At 49.9% G+C, this 19,044-nt stretch overlaps 1 protein-coding gene across 7 annotated transcripts in view; it reads right to left on the reverse strand.

Moving 5' to 3' along the window:
- The window catches only part of MED15 (mediator complex subunit 15), a 54,380-nt gene that overhangs the window by 11,858 nt on the left and 23,478 nt on the right, over positions 1–19,044 (reverse strand). For 4 of the 7 annotated variants that reach the window (XM_084867897.1, XM_084867893.1, XM_084867899.1 and 1 more), the window contains exons 3-8: positions 18,500–18,551; positions 16,516–16,545; positions 14,399–14,611; positions 5,486–5,697; positions 4,156–4,476; positions 2,890–2,991 (exon numbers count right to left, since the gene is read on the reverse strand). In XM_084867897.1, coding sequence (XP_084724023.1) covers positions 2,890–2,991; positions 4,156–4,476; positions 5,486–5,697; positions 14,399–14,611; positions 16,516–16,545; positions 18,500–18,551 — 930 coding nt within the window. The remainder of the gene's footprint in view (positions 1–2,889; positions 2,992–4,155; positions 4,477–5,485; positions 5,698–14,398; positions 14,612–16,515; positions 16,546–18,499; positions 18,552–19,044) is intronic. The other 3 variants (XM_084867898.1, XM_084867896.1, XM_084867894.1) reach the window with 2 other exon arrangements.

A 19,044-nucleotide genomic window follows, 5' to 3' on the forward strand; every position in this document is an offset into this window, starting at 1 on the left:
ACACGTAACAGGCACACCAATTTCCGTGGTACACCACACACCAAACTCAGCCCCTGGGTCACACCACGAGGCACCTCTTTTCTGCGCCGAGGGGACAGAGCTGAGAGACAAGGCGTGGAGGGCTACCAGCACAAGCCCAGTCTCAGCACTTCTTTCCCCTGCGTGCAGCAGTTCACATATGTAAAGCTGCGACATGTGGTCACCATGTCTGATGTCAAACGCATGGGCACCGCATAGGAGTACTGGCTGGCAGGTGACTGGCTGATACAATTCAGGGCACCAGCGTGACCCAGTGACTCACTGCGGGGAAGCATCAGGGAACAATCCAAAGCCCAGCCACCCATTAGACACGCATCCCTGGCAACAGCAAAAACTGAAAATAACCTCAGGCTCCAAGAACAGGACATAAATAAGGACAGCAGGATATATTCACAAAAGGAACACTACCTATAGAATAGTGTTGACTGAGATATTTTAATTATAAAACATTTTACTTCTATTGCAATGTAATAGCAACATACAAAATCCTATGTATATCCTCTAACCTCCACCCTGTGAGAGCTGGAAAGAAAGGATCAAGCTGTTTCCTCTAGCCTGGAACGTTTCCCTTATTTATAGTTCCCTAACCACCCACATTCCACAGGCACCACACATATGGAAACGTGTCTGGGTCCTCGTATCTCTAGCCTTGTCTTGTCCAGGCTGCAAAGGAAGGCTGTGAATCCAGAGATTCTCCAGGAAGGCTGGTCCACCTGGGGACACGGCTGCTCACGGAACACAGGTGCCAGCCACTGGGACCCACAGAGCAGCCCTGCCTGCCAGGAGCCCAGGGTGAGCCGGCAGCGGACTGCCAGGCCCTGCGCCTGGGCTGAGGCGCGGCACCAACAGGCACTCGCACACCCGGGCTTCCAGAACGCTTCCTCTGCCGCCGGCTCCGGGACTCCCACCGGGGGCCACACGGCGCGGGATGAGGCCCCCCACTACTCTCCCCAAGCTGGTCTGTGACCCTCAGGATGAGGTGGACAGAAGGCTCCTTCTTAATGAAACCCGCCCACCCACCAGCACTGACATCCACCCGCCCCAGCTACAGTCCCCTCCTGAAAAGAAGAGGCCCGGGCCCTCTGAGTGTTGCCTGCCAGCAGCCTTGTGCCGCCACCTGGAGGGAAAGAAGGTGACAAATGAAGGTTACTCTAGAGGTGACTGAGCCCGCGGCCCAGCCCACAGCCACGCTCCCGAGCTGGCTGGACGGGCACCTCCAGCAGAAGCGAAGGGCAGAGTGACTGCTGGGGGAAGCAGCGCTGCACACGGGCTCATGCAGGGTACTGAGCACAAACTGTGCCTGCTTCTGGAAGGGGCTGAGGTGCCAGGAAGCGACAGGGAGTGCACTTCCTTGAGCGAGAAGCCTAGGAATAAGCCAGCAGGACGGGGCCAGACCTCAGTGGGAAGACATCGTTTCCATGGCAGCTCATTCCCAAAGTCCGGTAAATGGGATGGAGAGAGAAGTTCAGCTTCAGAACGGCCCAGGGCTCGGTGAAAAACGCCAAGCCTCACCCTTTCCTACTAGACTGGACCCGAGAACTGGAAGTTTCCGTTAAGAACGGTCCTGGGACAGAGGAGGGAGGGCCACTTTGTGACAAGGGAGTGGCTTCTGTGGTTCTGACCAGGCATCACCTCCTTCCCTGCAGGAGACACCAGGAAGAGGGAGCCCTGGGCCGCCTGAGGACAAGCACAGGACACGCAGCAGGGGCAGCAGACACGGACTCCAGCCCCGTCCCCGCCACAGATATGAAGTCCATTGTATGTTTCACACAAGATCATGCCCGGGCACGTTGGCGACGTGGGGAACTCTGGGCCCAGGCCATTTGGTGCAGTGACCCCAGAGGCTGCTAGACTGGCTCAGCTGCATGGGAACACCTCAGGTTCCTCCCGTCAGGCAGCTCCCCACAACTCCAGCCACGCAGCTGGGACCAGGAGGGACTGTTTCCGAGCCTCTCCCACAGTGAATGTCACCTGACACTAAAGGAACACCGAGACCCGGGAGGCTGGCACGTGGCCCTGTGACTCGGGGTAACGAGCGGGGCAGGATGCAGCGTGGCACCAAATGGCTGTCGTCTCACCGCATCAACTAGTGAGCCTGCCCATCTAAAGCCAGCACTTCTGAGCTGGACTACTGTGCTCTTACCACTGGGTGGAGACAGGAAGGACCGAGGCCCCAGCTGGATGTCTCCCCACCTCAGCACCAGCGTGAGGGGAAGAGAGGGTGTCCATGAAGTCACAAGGCCAACTTCCAACCCCCAGGAGCCAACAAGCACCTGCTCTCTCCTACGAAAAGGTGGGCAAGGCCTCCTCCACCCATCAACGTCCAATACCCAGAGGGCGGACGTGTGGGCCTCGCCACACTTCCCAGCACAGGAGTCACCACCCGAAGTCAGCCTGGCAGAGGCCACGGCACAAGCCTGCGCTGTCAGCGGGAGCCAGATGCCACCATTCCCACGCTCTTCCCGGTTTCTAGAGAGCTGCTGTCCACCCCTGCCAGCCCGGCCTCAGAGATGAGGCAAGCATGAGCCTACAACACTCTCCTCGCCACTGAGAGGTCTAAGGAGAAAGGTGAGATGAAGGCCATCGGGGGGGGGGGAGGTGGGAATGGCACGTGCACTATGCAGCTGGGGACCAGATATAATCAAGCAGAGCTGCTACCTCGTGGCCCCAGGGGCCGGCTCCAGGAAAGCCATCATGTCACAAAGTGCCAGGAAAGAGAAGACCCATGCTCTACTGAGCTGGCCCTGATCGAACCAGGACCCTCGCCACAGAACGCTGGAAATCCAGCTCCATTCGCAAGGGGACATGCACCTGCTAGCTACGGAGGCCCTTGGCTCTGACGGCCCTCACCTGGACTCCAGAACCCACTATCTGGGGGGCCTGAGCTGGCGGCGCGGTCTGCTGCTGCACCGGTGGCTGCGGGGGCTGCTGCACCACCATCGGAGCTCGGACCTGGTGGAGGAAGGGAGAATTCGATTTGGAGCCACGGAGGGCAGAACACCTGCTACTTCTGGGGGAGCTTTGAAGTTCGCAGCTTTTCATGAGGAGGAGGATGGGATCATTACGTCTTCACTGGTTCTTATGTCACCGTAACAGCCGTTCTCTATCCTTTAGCTCATGAGCAATGTCCCACACCAGCCTGTCTTCGAGTTGCACAGCGGAGTCCCACTTTCTCTAACTCTGGTGAGAAGTACAGCTTTCCCACTGAGATGCCATCACCATCCATCACTGCAAACAAAGCAATGGCTCCAACCACACAGCCCAGCCTTCTCAACCTCGGGCCCGGCGCACTGCCAGTCTGTAAGAGTCCCACTCGGAGCCCTGATGCCTCGAAAGAAGCCAGCCAGCAGAAGGACGGCTCCTAGGTGACAGATCTACTGATACCTGCTCCTCCCAACTATCCCCAGCCTTCCAGCCTGCGCCTGTGAGCCTCCTATTCACTTGCCACTCAGTTCAGGCATGGCTTATCCTTCCTCCAGTCAATGAGTCACACATAGAAAAGGCCATGAAAAGCAAGGAAACGAGCAGTAAACCCCACACATAAAAACGGCCCCTTGATGTAGCTACTCTTAACTTGGTGGCAATATTCTGTCTCTGAGTCAACGTCACTGACTGGATTTGCTTTGTACAGAGATGTGTAACAAGACTGAAAGTAACGTTTTATATTCATACCCTCCTCACAAATATGGTCATGACAGGGGTCTTTGAACAGAAACTCTGAGCAAGTAGCAACCACCATGGATGCTTAATGGAGGTGACATGTCCTTCCCACAGTGAGAATACACATGCGGTCACATTTTAGTCATCAACAATCCTAAAATCATCCACAATTTTGAAATGGCCACGGCTGCCACCAAAATCAGCCATGCTGCTTGGAAGACCAGCGGCTACCCCTGCAGCGGGGACCCCAGTGCAGGTGCAGCAGCTCTTGGAATGCACCCCCCCCCCCACCTGAGCCAGACGTGAAGGCCAACATGGGACAGGCCACCCGAGTCCCACTGCTTGAAGAGAGGACATGCCGTCTATAGCCAGAGAGCTCCAGACACTGCTAATGGCCATGAGCTTCCTGTGACACCAGAGAAGAGCCACAGCCTACCACGTGTCATGGGTACTCACAAGCTTCAGCGGAGGCTGGGGGTAGAGCATCTGTCCAGGGAGGGCCGGAGCCTGCGACACCATAGGCTGGGTCTGTGACTGTGGCGGGAGCTGTGACGGCTGGTTCTGAGCCACTGGTGGCTGCTGAGGCTGGGGCTGTGGCTGGTGGTGCTGTGGGTGATGCATCTGCTGCAGCTGCTGGGGCAGGGCCTGGGCGGGGGGAGGCTGTGGCTGCTGCATTGGTGGCTGCTGCATTGGCGGCTGGGCCTGCAAAGCCTGCTGCTGCTGCTGTTGCTGTAGCTGCAACTGTGCCATCCTCTGCAGCTGCTGCTGCTGCTGTATCTAGGGGCAGAACAAGTAGCACTCAGTCACCCCATCGGCCTCTGGGCCCTGTGCCAGCCTTGCCCCAGGAAGCCTGCCTGGGCTGTCCTCACACGGGGCAGAGGGAGCACTTCTCACTGAGGAAACACCAAGAGTGCGCTTGTGCCCTGGCCATCAGACGCTGGCCATCAGACCCGAGAGAATGCAAGATTCAGGGGAAATATTGGGAGAGTTTAGTGAGAGGAACATATGGGTGCAGCCCTATGGAGGCTGGGGTAAACGCTCAGGTGACTCAAACCTCCGAGGTCCCTACACTGGTCAATAGTACAAGCCTCGCGAAGATGGCCAGGTCTGATTTTCAGGATGAAGATGAAAGGAGGGACTGAAGATTGACTGTTGGTTCTGAGAGGGTGGCCGCTGGGAAGAGGAGTCAGCGAGCCAAGGCCTGGAGGAGGCAGAAAAGTGGAGATCCCCTCAGGGATTCCCTCCCTCAGCCAGGAGCAGACCTAACAATAGATGCTCAACACGTCTGGTGCCGACTGTTCACCATGGGGGGTGGGGGACTGTTTTCTTAGGATCAGGGCTTCTAATGTGACATTGCCATGACCCTGTAGGACACTAGATGTAGGTTGATTAGTGCACCAAACAAGCCCACGTGATGGCTCAAGCCTTCATGCATCTTGAAGAGTTCGCCTCACTTCTTGATCCAGTTAACTCTTACATGAATCGCTTGCACCCAGAGCCTCCACTGAGTCAGCCCCCAGCACATAGTAGGTCTGCAGCTAGATACCCAAGTCTGGCAGAGAGGCCAGTCTTGTGAGATCAGATTACCTCCTAGCAAGTCAGGGCCTATGTTTCCTCCGTGTTCTAGGTTCTGTGGGAAGCCCATGAAGAAGGGCGCTGAGGCACCGGTGTCGGGAGGATCCACTGCTGGCCCTGGGTCCCTACACCCATCACGATGGCTGGTGCGTGGCCAGAGCTCCAATACCACCGGAGGGAGGCCAAGTACGGGAGCGAGAGCGCCTGGTACCTGTTGCTGGTTTTGATGGTGCAATTTAAGCAGGTGCTGCTGTTGCTGCTGCTGCTGCTGGAGCTGCTGCTGCTGCTGCTGCACCACCGCCTGGAACTGCTGCTGCATGGCGTTCTGCTGAGCCTGGAGCTGCTGCTGCATGGCGTTCTGCTGAGCCTGGAACTGCTGCTGCTGCTGCTGCTGCAGCGCCGCCTGCTGGAGCTGCAGCTGGGCTGGAGACAGCCCGGAGTCAGGCCCGCTGCCCAGTGCTGTGCACACGGGGAGGGTGGTAAGACCGTCTGCTGCCCCGCCTGCTGCTCGGATTGAACTGATGTGATGGCTGCAACGTTTGTGTGGATCATGAAACTTACTATTACGAATTGTTCTATAATAACAAACCAAAAAGAAAAGGGCTAGGTCTTTTGGATAGCCAAGAAGCCCAGCCTCTGGTGACTACTAATCTACTTTCTGTCTTTATGGCTTCGCCTATTCTGGACATTTCAAATTAATGGAATCTCACAATATGTGGTCTTTTATGATGGGCTTCTTTCGCTTAGCATAATATTTACAAGGTTCACCCATGCTGTAGCATGTATCATCAGTATTTCATCTCTTTTTATTGCCAATTAGGATTCCACTATACCAGTGGTTCCCAACGTGGGGCACATGCCCACGGGGGGGGGGGAAATTTGATTTTTAAGGAGGATAATTCGAGAATGAGTAATTAACAGTGAATTCTTTTTGCATTTCTTATGGTTCTAGGGGCCTCATATACAGTATATAAATATGTACTGTGACGTTTATGCATTTCAGTTCTCTATGATATGTTTTGAAACTTTATTTGCTATTTTTTCATATTATTATTATTTTTAAAAGATTTTTATTAATTTCTGAGGGAAAGGGAGAGACAGAAGCATCAATGGTGAGAAAGAATCATAAATCAGCTGCTTCCTGCACACCCACACTGGGGATCGAGCACACAACCTGGGCATGTGCCCATGCCCCACACTGGGGATCAAGCCCACAATCCGAGCATTTGCCTCGACCGGGAATCAAACCATGATCTCCTGGTTCATAGGTCAATGCTCAACCACTGTGCCACACTGGTCAGGCTTCTTATTATCCTATATAATAAAAGGCTAATATGCAAATTGTCCCCTCAATCAGGAGTTCAACCAGAGAGTGGGGCTAGCCGACCAACACCCTCGGCCCCCATCAATGTTTCTAACTCTCTATCCATCTCTCTTCCTCTCTGTAAAAAATCAATAAAATATATTAAAAAAGAAAAAGAATACGGAGAAAGATCCTTTGTATACTTTGACCAGTTTCTACCTATGGTACCATTTTGTGAAATTATAACAGAATAACACAGCCAGACTATGTGCTCATCTGTGCAGGTGTGAATATAAAGTTCTATACAATTTTCTCGCCTGAGTAGATTACAGTCAAAATATTGAACAAGTCCAACACCTCAGGGATCCCTACCAGTGCCACCTGCCTCAGCAGCCCCATCCTTCCACCCGTGGCAACAACTAAGGTGTCCTCCATTTCCGAAATGCTGCCATTTTAAAAATGTTACGTAAGTGGGACTATACAGTATGGTTAGTTTTTTTCATTCAGCATAATTCTCTGAATATCATCCAGGCTGTAATAACTTTAAAATTGACTTTAAAGAGAGAAAGGGGGAGGGAGGGGAAAGGAGAAGGGAAAGGAAGGAAGAGGAGGGGGGGGGGGTCAATTAGTTGTTCCCTTATTTGTGCATTTATTGGTTGCTTCTTGTATATGCCTTGACTGGTAACTGAACCTGCAACCTTGGCATTATTGGGATGACATTCCAACCAACTGAACTACCCAGCCAGGGCTGTTCATATATACTCAAATAAAGTATAAAGTTTAGGCATATATATATATATTTTAAACAATCTACTTTTTTTTTTAACATATTTTATTGATTTTTATACAGAGAGGAAGGGAGAGAGATAGAGAGTCAGAAACATCGATGAGAGAGAGTCATCGATCAGCTGCCTCTTGCATACCCCCTACTGGGGATATGCCCGCAACCAAGGTACATGCCCTTGACCGGAATCGAACCTGGGACCCTTCAGTCCCCAAGCCGACGCTCTATCCATTGAGCCAAACCAGTCCCGGCAAGTTTAGGCATATTTTAATCTCTTTTCCAAATACAAGGACCTGAGAACCTCCCCTCCTCTCTATTTTTTTTTTTTTTAAGAGAGAGAGAGGTAGGAAGAGGGAGAAGAGATAGAAACATTGATGTGAGAGTGAGGCAGCGATTATCTGCCTCCTGCATGCCCCCTACGGGGGATTGAGCCTACAACCGGGCATGTGCCTGACCAGGAATCGAAAGAACAGCTTTTTGGTACACAGGACGCAGCTCAACCAACTGAACCACACTGGCCAGGGAAAACCCTCTCAATTTTAATGTGCACATAATAGACCTGATTTCCTTGATATATTCCCCTCTCTGACTTCCATTTATTTTGGTCCCTGTTTATCAACTTGTGGCCACACTGCAGACTTATAAGAATCAGTATAAGCACCCATACGATTGTCAACTGATTTCTCAAAAGAAGCTATGCAGGCCAGATGGAAATGGCAAGAAATACTCAAAGTGACGAATAGCAAGAACCTACAACCAAGATTACTCTACCCAGCAAAGCTATCATTCAGAATTGAAGGCCAGATAAAGAGCTTCACAAATAAAAAAAAAACTAATGGAGTTCATCACCGCCAAACCAGAATTATGTGAAATGCTGAAAGGTATTCTTTAAGAGGAAGAAGATAAAGGTAAAAATTATAAACAACAAATACGTAACTATCAACAAGTGAATCTAAAAACCAAGGGAATAAAAAATCTGATGAACAGTATTAACTGGTGAATATAATAGAATCAGGGATATAGAAAGGGAGTGGACTGACGATTCTCAGGGAAAAGGGGAGTGGCGGGGGTGTGGGAAGAGACTGAACAAAAATCGTACACCTATGGATGAGGTCAGGGGAGGGGGGTAAGGTCAGAGGATGGGGTAGAAACCTGGTGGAGGGGAGCTATGGAGGGAAAAAAGAGGAACAATTGTAATAATCTGAACAATAAAGATTTATTAAATTAAAAAAAAATCAGGATAGAATAATGACTAGGGGTATAGCCTCTGACCCAGACTACCCTGACTCAAATCCCAACTTTGTCACTGTTCTATGCCTCAGTTTCCTACACTGGACTAATGACTTATAGACAGAATACTCAAAATAGTGCTTGTAATATAGCAGGTCTATATGGAGGTTAGCTCTGAATATTATTATTTTACAGAGGTAATATTTTTTCACACCAAGAATTCTCAACCTTGTCCTTACTGAAATTTGGACCAAATAATCCTATGTTTTGGGGGGTAGGGGAGGCTGTCCTGTGCATATAAGATGTTTAGCAGCATCTCTGGCTTCTACCAACTGGATGCCAATAGCACCCCCACAGCTGTGACATCAAAATGGTCTCTAGAGCCGAAACTGGTTTGGCTCAGTGGAAAGATCATCGGCCTGCGGACTGAAAGATCCCAGGTTCGATTCCGGTCAAGGGCATGTACCTTGGTTGCGGGCACATCCCCAGTAGGGGGTGTGCAAGAGGCAGCTGATCGATGATTCTCTCTCATTGATGTTTCTAACTCTCTATCCCTCACTCGTCCTCTCTGTAAAAAATCAATAAAATATATATTTTTTTAAAAATGATCTCTAGACCAGTGTTTTTCAACCTTTTTTGGGCAAAGGCACACTTGTTTCATGAAAAAAATCACGAGGCACACCACCATTAGAAAATGTTAAAAAATTTAACTCTGTGCCTATATTGACTATATATAAAGTAATTCTCTTGAATAGGAATCAAATAAACACAAAGAAAGTATTTTATAATTACTTTATTATGAAATATTAAGTAAACAAAATAGTGAAAAATTATAAAATTCTTGTCTTGTCTGCACCTACGGCACACCAGGCAACATCTCGCGGCACACTAGTGTGCCGCGGAACAGCGGTTGAAAAACGCTGCTCTAGACATTGCCAAATGTTCCCTACGGTACAAAATCATTGGGAATTACTGTTTTAGATTCACTACCTTACATGAAAAATATTTCTTCTCCCATCTTACACCTGGCATGTTGAAAAGGATGGTCTGGCAAGAGGAAATGTGAGGACAAATAAAAGTGTGTCCTTAAAAACCTTTTAATAAAGGTTTCTTAGGCTTTATTTATCTAAAAATGTCTGTTTCCTCCTATTCCTTGGACATTTTACTGGCACATAACTGTGGTTGGCAGCTCTATTCTTGGCACTCTCACCACCTCCCATCTTCTTCTTTTTTTTTTTTAATTTAAAATATATATATATATTTTATTGATTTTTTTACAGAGAGGAAGAGAGTTAGAAACATCAATGAGAGAATCATCGATCAGCTGCCTCTCGCATATCCCCTACTGGGGATGTGCCCGCAACTAAGGTACATGCCCCGGACCAGAATCAAACCTGGGACCTTTCAATCCACAGGCCGACACTCTCTCCACGGAGCCAAACTGGTTTCGGCCCACCCATCTTCTTGACTCCATCACTGAGTCTGCTGAGTGGACTTCTTGCTCCTTACAGAAATTGGCCATTTTTAAGATATTCTTCTGGCCTTTGGTATTCTGCCGTTTCACAACAGGCTAAGACATGGATGCTTTATTTAACCGGCGTGGGTGTGCTGAGCTTTTCTAAGCCATCATCTCCTCACAAACTACTGTGCTTCCATGTTCTCCACTTGGTTCTTTTCTTAGGTATGAGACTTTGTGATTTTATCCTCTACATTTCTTAGCCTCATATTTTCCATGTCTGCTTCTCTGGGCTACAGTCTACAGAATTTCTTCAAATGTAGCTCTAGTTCACAAATTCTTCCTTCAGTTATATCTAATGCACTGTTTATTCATTCATAGGTTTTTTTCCTTTCCTGGATTTTATTTCTCAGCTTCTAAAAGTTCTATTTGGTTCCTTTTCAAATCTGCTTGGTCATCCCAGATAGTATCACAGTGCTTGCTCATTTGGGGTTCCGTCCTTTATTTTCTTTAGCATGCCAAGCCCGTACCTAACAACTGCTCTGTGTGTGGTCCCTGGAAATTTCCACATCTGTTTACTGTTTCTGTTCTTCCTCATGGAGCCTTTGCTTCCTTTCATACCTACTGATCTTGGATTGTGTGCTCACTGCTGGACTTTAACTGCAATTCCAACAGCCCTGATCTTGGAAGCGTTCTCCTCCAGTCTGCCCTTGCTTCTGGGGGTGCTGGGATGCCAAGGGCCCTAGCACAAATCCTGCTAAATGGAGGGACCCCAAACTTGCTTTTCCCATCTTGCAGTGAGCTAGGACAGAGCAAGGGAAAGAGCATCCCCTACTTCTGCCAGCCGGGCAATCCAAAATGCAGCCTACCCAGTTTCTAGTTATCCAGAAGGAGGGGTCCTCAGCACCCCGTCTGTCAAACAGCCAGAAATGGGACTTATTTTTAAAGTCGGTTTTTACATGCACATGATATAAAATTCACTGAGGAACAACAATGTTCAGAGGGATAAGGAAGTCTCACTAAAACTCTGTATCCCAGCCCCCAGCCTTACCCGCAGTCAGTGTTTGTGTTTCTTATGACTAACATGGGTCACGTGGACACTATCACAGTGTGCCCTGGACTGCCCTTTGAGAACTCTGGCAAAACCTCTAAGGCCCTGTCCTCTGGGATTATGGCTTGAAGTAGCCTTAATCACACAGTGGCATTTGGAAAAAATGTTAGAGAGAGCAAATGCCCATTGGGCCATGACACGTCTTTTGGGTAGACCAGACAGACAGGCAAGAGGTCAAAGGCAGGGAGGGAAGGTCTCTGGCGGAGGCAGCATCAGGACATGAAAGGAGAGAGCCCACTTCAAACTTCCTCTAGTGCCACGCAGGAGACCAGGTCCCTCCGAAACTGAAAACAGGATGTGGGTCAAGGTCAGATTGGGAAAGATATGAAAGCTTTTACCACTGATCTTCTGACAAACTCTTAGGTGTGAAACTGTAAGTAAGACAAATCATAGATAGGAGCATTCTCAACTCATAAATTTTTAAAAAATATATTTTATTGATTTTTCAGAGAGAGGAAGGGAGAGGGAGAGAGAGCTAGAAACATCGATGAGAGAGAAACATTAATCAGCTGCCTTCCGCACGCACGCCACTGGGGATATGCCCGCAACCAACATGCATGCCCTTGACCTGAACCGAACCTGGGACCCCTCAGTCCGTAGGCTGACGCTCCATCCACTGAGCCAAACCAGCCAGGGCTCAACTCATAATTTATATATATATATATATATATATATATTATTTTTTATTGATTTCAGAGAGGAAGGGTGAGGGAGAGAAAGAGAAAAACATCAATGATGAAAGTGAACCATTGACTGGCTGCCTTCTACATGCCCCCCACTGGGCGTAGAGCCAGCAACCTGGGCATATGCCCTGACCGGGAATCAAATTGGTGACCTCTTGGTTCCTGGGTCGACACTCAACTGCTGAGCTACACCCGGCTAGGCTCAAAATAATAACTATTTTTTATTATAAAATACAAGCTTGTGATAAAAGAAACTCAGCCAGTACACCAGAGTATAATGTAAAAAGAAGCCAGGGCCGGTACCTCTCTTAGACATTCTTCCATAAGCTATCCCGTGTGTGCATCAGGTGTGCTGATATGACAGAGGGGGACAAAGGAGCTCAAGATGAAGAACCAAGTGAAGAGCTAAGAGTCTGATGGCAAGATATCAGAAGACCTGAGGAGGAAGAGGATGGCTGGGGATGGAAGATTCCAGTGCAGGAGTGGTGAGAATGAGGACACATGTGCCAACTGAGAAGAGTAAGGCAATGCTAATACAGTAAACCCAACGAAGAACAGGGTGCTCAGGTAAGGCAGCCTGGGTTTGACCCCAACTATAGGTCACGCTACCTTCTGGGCAAAGCAGAGGCAATGACACTGCCCTCTTCGTAGGTTACTATGAGGGATACATGAGAAAAATACATTGAAACACCACAACCCATACACAAGTGTTCACAGCAGCTTTATATAGAACAGCCCCAAACTGGAAACAACCCAAATGTCATGCTAGGGTGAATGCATCAGTCAACTTAGTACACTCAGTCCTTGGTACACTCATGGAATACTACTTAGCAATGAAGAGGAGTGAATGATTAATACAACTTGGAGGATCTCTAGGGCATTATGCTGAGTAAAAAGAGCCAATCTCAAAAAGTCAGACATTATATGATGCCACTGAAAAAACATTGCGAGGTGACACAATTATAGACAGAGAACAGATAATGACTGCCAGGGCTTAGGGTTGGAGGGCCTGTGTGATTATTAAAAGGTATACAACAGCCCCAGCCAGGTTGGCCCAGCAGATAAGAGCATCAGACTGCAGACTGAAGGGTACTGGGTTCAATTCTAGTCAAGGGCATATGCTTGATACCCAATAGGGGGCATACAGGAGGCAGCCCCTCAATGATTTTCTCCCATTATTGATGCTTCTATCTCTCTACTCCTCTCCCTTCCTCTCTGAAATCAATTATATATATAAAGGTATGTGATAGCCCAACTGAGAGACATAGGTTAAACGACAACCTATGAAGCAGGGAGTCACGGTTTGATTCCGTCAGGACACATGGCAGGGTGTGTGCTTGATCCCCAGTAGGGGGTGTGCAAGATGCAGCTGATTGATGTCTCTCTCATGGAAGTTTCTATCGCTCTATCCCTCTCACTTCCTCTCACCCTAAAAATCAATAAAAAATAATTTTTAAAAAAGAGATGTACAGCCGGACCCGTTTGGCTCAGTGGATAGAGCGTCGGTCTATGGACTGAAGGGTCCCAGGTTCAATTCTGGTCAAGGGCATGTACCTTGGTTGTAGGGGGTGTGCAGGAGGCAGCTGGTCAATGTTTCTCTCTCATCAATGTTTCTAGCTCTCTATCCCTCTCCCTTCCTCTCTGTGGAAAATCAATAAAATATTTTTAAAAAAGAAAAGAAAAGAAAAAAAAAAGATGTACAACAGCTTGTTGGTGGTAATGCAAGAGTTCTGCATGCTGACATGGTGATGGTTACTCAATTCCACTTGTGATAAAATATCATTGAACTACACACATGTAAGTGCATGCACAAGAATGCGTATAAGAACTGTTGATGTCTGAATGGTCTCCCTGAGTTGAGCACTGTCCCCATGCTTATTTCTGTTTTGATGATGTACCAAGATATTATCACTGGGGAAGCTGGGTGAAGGGTACATGGGAACTCTGCACTACTCTGCAACTTCCTGTGACTCAAGAGTATTTAAAAAATAAAATGTTCTATTAAAGAAAAAAAGCATTGAAGCACTTTGAAGTCCTGAAGCACATTCCAGGGACTAAGTAAATGTTTATCAAAGGTCCACCAAGAGGGGTCCTGGAAAGAAAAGGAAGACCTGCACTACAGTCCGGCTCCTGAAGGGCAGCTGAGAACCGCAGTCAGGGGCGGGAGCTGTGGGAAGTACAGAGAGGGCGAGGGCAGTGCTGGAAGAGGCAGCTCCTGAGAGCGGGCAGCCTAGGGGTTTGAGATGCTAAGAGCACTCCTTCCTGACCAAGAACTCTCTGGGACATAACTACTTCTCTCACAGCTACAAAATACAAGCCCTTGGATGGAGGAGCCCCAGATCACTGCAGCCTCCTCCAAGTCCTCCACTCTCCCCGGGGTAGGAGGCGGGCCTCAGTGTCACTAGCTCTTCTGGGAGCCCACAGAGGCGTGGACCTTTTCTCCCCACACCACAGAGAGACAGCTCCTTGGAGCTTCTCCAACCATCTTAAGCAAAGGAATAAAATGCGTGCCGCTTCCAAAGACAGCGGCAGGTTCTCTGAAAATGGTGGTACTCACTCTGTGGAGTCGCCGTGGACACAACAGCCATGCCATGGGGGGCCATCCCTGAGGTGCCGGGGGGCGGCTGTCCAGAGAGAGGCATCGGCTGCCCCATGGCACCAAGGCCTCCCATCCCACCTAGGGACTGTCCTGGGCCCCGGGAAGGCATGCCAATTCCGGCTGCTCCGGCGGCGGGTCCACCCGTCAGGCTCTGCAGTGCATTCATAGGGTCTGTGGGAACACAAAGGCACAGCATCTCAGGGCGGTGCCCGCGGGAGCCAGGAGAGGCTCTGGAGGCTGTGAGGCGTCACGGAGCGCCCCCTTCTTGCTGTCTCCAGGCTCTTCTTCCTCAAAGCCCCAGCTGGTCAGAGTCCCGGAAGCCTCCCACAGGCTGCCCTAACTGCCTGCCACAACCCCAGGGCAGGGCGCCGTGTGTTTATTATTGCTTCTGGACCATGCGCCCTCCTGGGCAGGGAGCATGTCCCACCCTCCTCGTCGGCCAGTACTGGGGTCCTAAGATTGAAGGTCAAATCTGCCCTCAGGGAAGGTAGCAGCCCCCACCCCTCCTGGCTGTGCGATCCTTTCCTGATTGGTGAGCACACAAGGCCCTTCTTCAAGGAAACAAGGGCACAAGGGTGGGGGTGGGGCGCACAGAAAAGCCTCAGGCGGAGGGGAGGTGAAGACAGATGCTCTCCAGGGAGATTAGAAGTCTCCTGGTCCACCAGAGCCCCCACAGAGAGGCATTCTCAGGACACTCCTCCTGTACCCGGGCCATCACACCAGAACAAGCTAAGTGAGGGACAGGTCCACAAAGCGCAAAGGAGCATTGTGACACTCACTAAGCCCACCAGGTCTCCAGACTCAGCTCAGTGAGCAATGCTGAAGCAAGAGAAGGAGCCTGATGCTCTCCTCACACACAGTTATGAGTGTAGGCTATGGCAAATGCCTAGCTGAATACAGGTGCGGCCTGGCCTGGGCACCCTGCCACAGACCTGGGTGCCACAGACCCTATGCGTCAGTACCAAGAGCCCAGAGGTTCTCCTGGCCATGTACTCTGATCCCACCACCCTGCAAGCTGAGGATCAAGCTACATGCAGACACCCCGAGGGGAGCTAGGGCCTACATGGACCGGTGCCACTAGCTCATGAGGCATGGGCATCTGGCATTTATAGCTCTGCTGCCTGAGGTAAGACAAACAGCATGGGAGACTAGCTCCCTTCCTGACAGGTGGGAGTCTAGTCGGCCATGTTGGATCTCAACTCCTTCACTGGCAGCTCAGCTCGGTCAGTAAAATCAAGGCTGAATTGTCAGACAGGGTCTCCCTTATGTGATAAAGCCTTGAAATTAAAAAAAAAAAAAAAAAAATGATATTTTTTAACTTACAAAGAAACTTTGTAACTTAAAGATAATTCACAGCTACTCTCTAAGAACTACTACATGCTCTTATACTAAATATATAATAACTAAATATATAATAACTAAATATATAATAACAGTGCACAGATTTATGCACTGTTGGGGTCCCTTGACCTAGCCTGCAGGGATGGGGCTGAAACCACCTCTCTGACATCCCCCGAGGGGTCCTGGATTGTGAGAGGGTGCAGGCCAGGCTGAGGGACCTCACCGGTGCATGAATCCATGCACCGAGCCTCTAGGATGCATATGAGATCTTTGGTTAATGTCTTCCCGCCTTCCCCCCTTGCCTCTGAGATTTATCAGTCTCTTCCATGTTTCCAATCCTGTGGTTTCCGCTCCTGCACTGACTGCCTGGGGGTCAGTGCACATCATAGTTAACTGTCGGACAGTCACTTGGGCTTTTATATATATAGATAGTTCTCTCCCAGAGCAGAATTTTAGATAATGTCTCAATAACTCTGTGAGTTTTTATAATCTTTTTGCTGGGCAAAACTGTATCCAAGCGAAATGCAGTGGGGCAGCAGCTTACGCACAGGAAAAGGAAGGATGGGGAGTATGAGCACCGCTCCACAATTCTCAGGAACAGCCAGAGATCTCTCTGAACTTTGTCCTCTAGTAACAGCTTAGCGCCAGGCAAACGGGGCACCCACAGTATATTTCCTGCTGTTCCATATCCAAGGGTGGGAAGAATTTGAATCCAAAAATAAAAAAATTCTTACCACTGACAGAAGCTTGAGATTTCTTGTTATCTATATTTAAAAAACAAAAACAAAATAAAGTTTTATATAACCACATATTTTCACAGTTAAGTCAGTTTATATGCATTTGTCTAGAAGTCATTTGCTAAAACTGAGCTCACCTACCTAGAAACTAGATAAGACATACCTCAGAGCTTCAGTGTTTGTATGTATGTGCCCCATTCCTGGCAGCACTGATGCACAAGGGGGTCTGGGAAAAGAGGGTGCAGAACCGCCCAGGGTCAGCCTGGGGCCTTAAGGAACTGCCCCGGCAGAGGCTCAGTGTGGGCCTACTCCAGCTCTCCTTCCTTTCTAGGTCCATAGTCTCAGCTCTTGCCCTGAGCGACAAACAAGAAAGCTATAGGGTCCACGATGGGTCCAGAATGCTGCTAAGAAGCCCATGACACCTCCACGTTCAACCTATGCTGGTCAGGCAGCATCTCCATTTTCTGAAGAAACTGAGGCTGGCCAAACCTGGCTGGAAGGCAGATCTAACTGCCCTGAATCAGGTGGGGAACTGCTGCACCAGCTCTACCCTCTCCTGAGGCGCCAGTGAGACAGCTGTGGGCACCCTCGCCCACAGGTCTGGGTGTGCCACCGTGCCAGGCCATCTCCTGACCAGCCCAGCCCAGCCCCGACAAGCAGAGTCTCTTGCCAGGACCAACCAGGACGGTTCATCCAGACTGCTCGTTCTCCAGGCTCCTACTTCCACCTCCTCTTATTCTAACTCCATAGAACCTTCCCTAACTGAGCAAGAAAATGAAATCAAGAGAAGTTCACCTTGTTGGCTGTCCCGGTAAAAAGCTAGTTAGTGTGGAAAGAAGCAAAAGCTCTGGGGTTCTTCCTTAGCCCGGGATTACTGAGGCTGAATCTGGAGCTGCCTCTACCACCACGGGGAACAGCGACTGAACGTGCCAAGCGCACACCCCACGGACAGGCCATGTCAGCAGCCCCTCTCCCGTGGAAACACAACTGCAGGCAGGCAAGAGGCGCTGTTGGCTAAAACCACAGGGTGCCCCCACCCCACCCCCAGCCATCCAGGAACACTCAGTGTCTACACAGAAAACCCTGACCCTGGGATGCAATGACCTTCATTGCTGAAGTGCCACTGCTGCTGCTAGGCCTGCCTGAGGGACCACAGAGGACCCTGGGAACCAGGGGAGGGGGGATGTGGCGGGACCTGGGTGTCCCTCACTACGCAGGGAGCTGGAGGCAGGAAGTCGGGCTCAGAAGCTTCCAGCCCAATAGGAACACACACATTTAGGTCAGGCCTCCATGGGTCGATAAAACCACTATTTGGGAAAGAAGTTTCTGTTCCAGAGTAAACTGCTTATTTAAGAAGAGCTGCCTGGAGATAAAAGCAACAGTCCTTTTCTTTTTTTTAAAGAATCGTTTCTTTTTTTAAACCTCACCCGAGGATATGTTTATTGATTTGAGAGAGAGAGGAAGAGAGAGAGGGAGAGAGGGAGAGGGAGGGAGAGAAGGAGAGGGGGAGAAAGGAAAAGGGAGGGAGGGAGGGAGAATGAGAGAGAGAGAGAGAGAGAGAGAGAGAGAGAGAGAGAGAGAGAGATTGGCTGCTCCCCATACACACCCAGACTTGGGATTGAACCCAGAACCTAGGTCTGTGTCCTGACCAAAAATCAAACCCGCGACCTTTCAGTGTCTGGATAACATTCCAACAGACTGAGCCCCGACCAGGGCCAACAGCCCTTTTAAAAAAGATTAAATGGACAAGCAAAAACAGCAGTCCAGTTCAAAACACTCAGAGGCCAACATCTTCATTATGCCCAAATCAGCATTTTTGAGGCTGAGGCTCTGGGGAGATGAGAAACATGGAATCAAATGCAAAGCAATGGAGAACTTTCCAGAAAGCAGGCACTGCTACAGACACTCTGACTCAGGCCCTGAGGGTGACAGGGTCAGCCTGTCCCAGCGATCTCACCCAGAAAGGTAAAATTTTACTTACGGATGTCTCGAAAATGGATAATGAGCCTGGCCACGAGAGAAAGGTATTCGTCCTAAAAGTAAAAACAGGAAGCAGTTTAATCCCAGGTGAAGGAGTGAAGCCGTGTGCTCCCCTCCCCTCCCCCTGGCATTCCTGTGCCACCAAGCAGAGGCTCTTCCCGAAAGGCTGCTGGCTGAGGCCCACCCAGCTCTGCCCAGCTGGGCCTCCCCTGGAATCCGGCTCAGCGCGGAGGCCCACGCAGGCACCGCGACACAGGAAAACAAGCTCCCTCCGCCTGCGGCAAACACTTCCCGAGGGGCCGAGCCGGCTCAGGAGGCCCTCTCTTCGGCGGGGAGAGCGGGCCGGGGAGGGCGAGGGGCTGTGCTGAGGTCACAAGGCGCATCAGAAGCAGCCATGGGCGGGCCGCCGCCTTTGTCTGCACTGTTTGTATCCAAGTACTTTCGCTTTTAATACCCAGCCTGTTGCTTTTTCACTGCTGACGTCACACTGACATGCAAATCTGGATGTTTGCCCCAGCTGTGCTTGCGGAGATCCCTGTTAATCTG

The sequence above is a fragment of the Pipistrellus hanaki genome (genome assembly GCF_964339955.1).
Source record: "Pipistrellus hanaki genome assembly, chromosome: 19".
Lineage (NCBI taxonomy): Eukaryota > Metazoa > Chordata > Mammalia > Chiroptera > Vespertilionidae > Pipistrellus > Pipistrellus hanaki.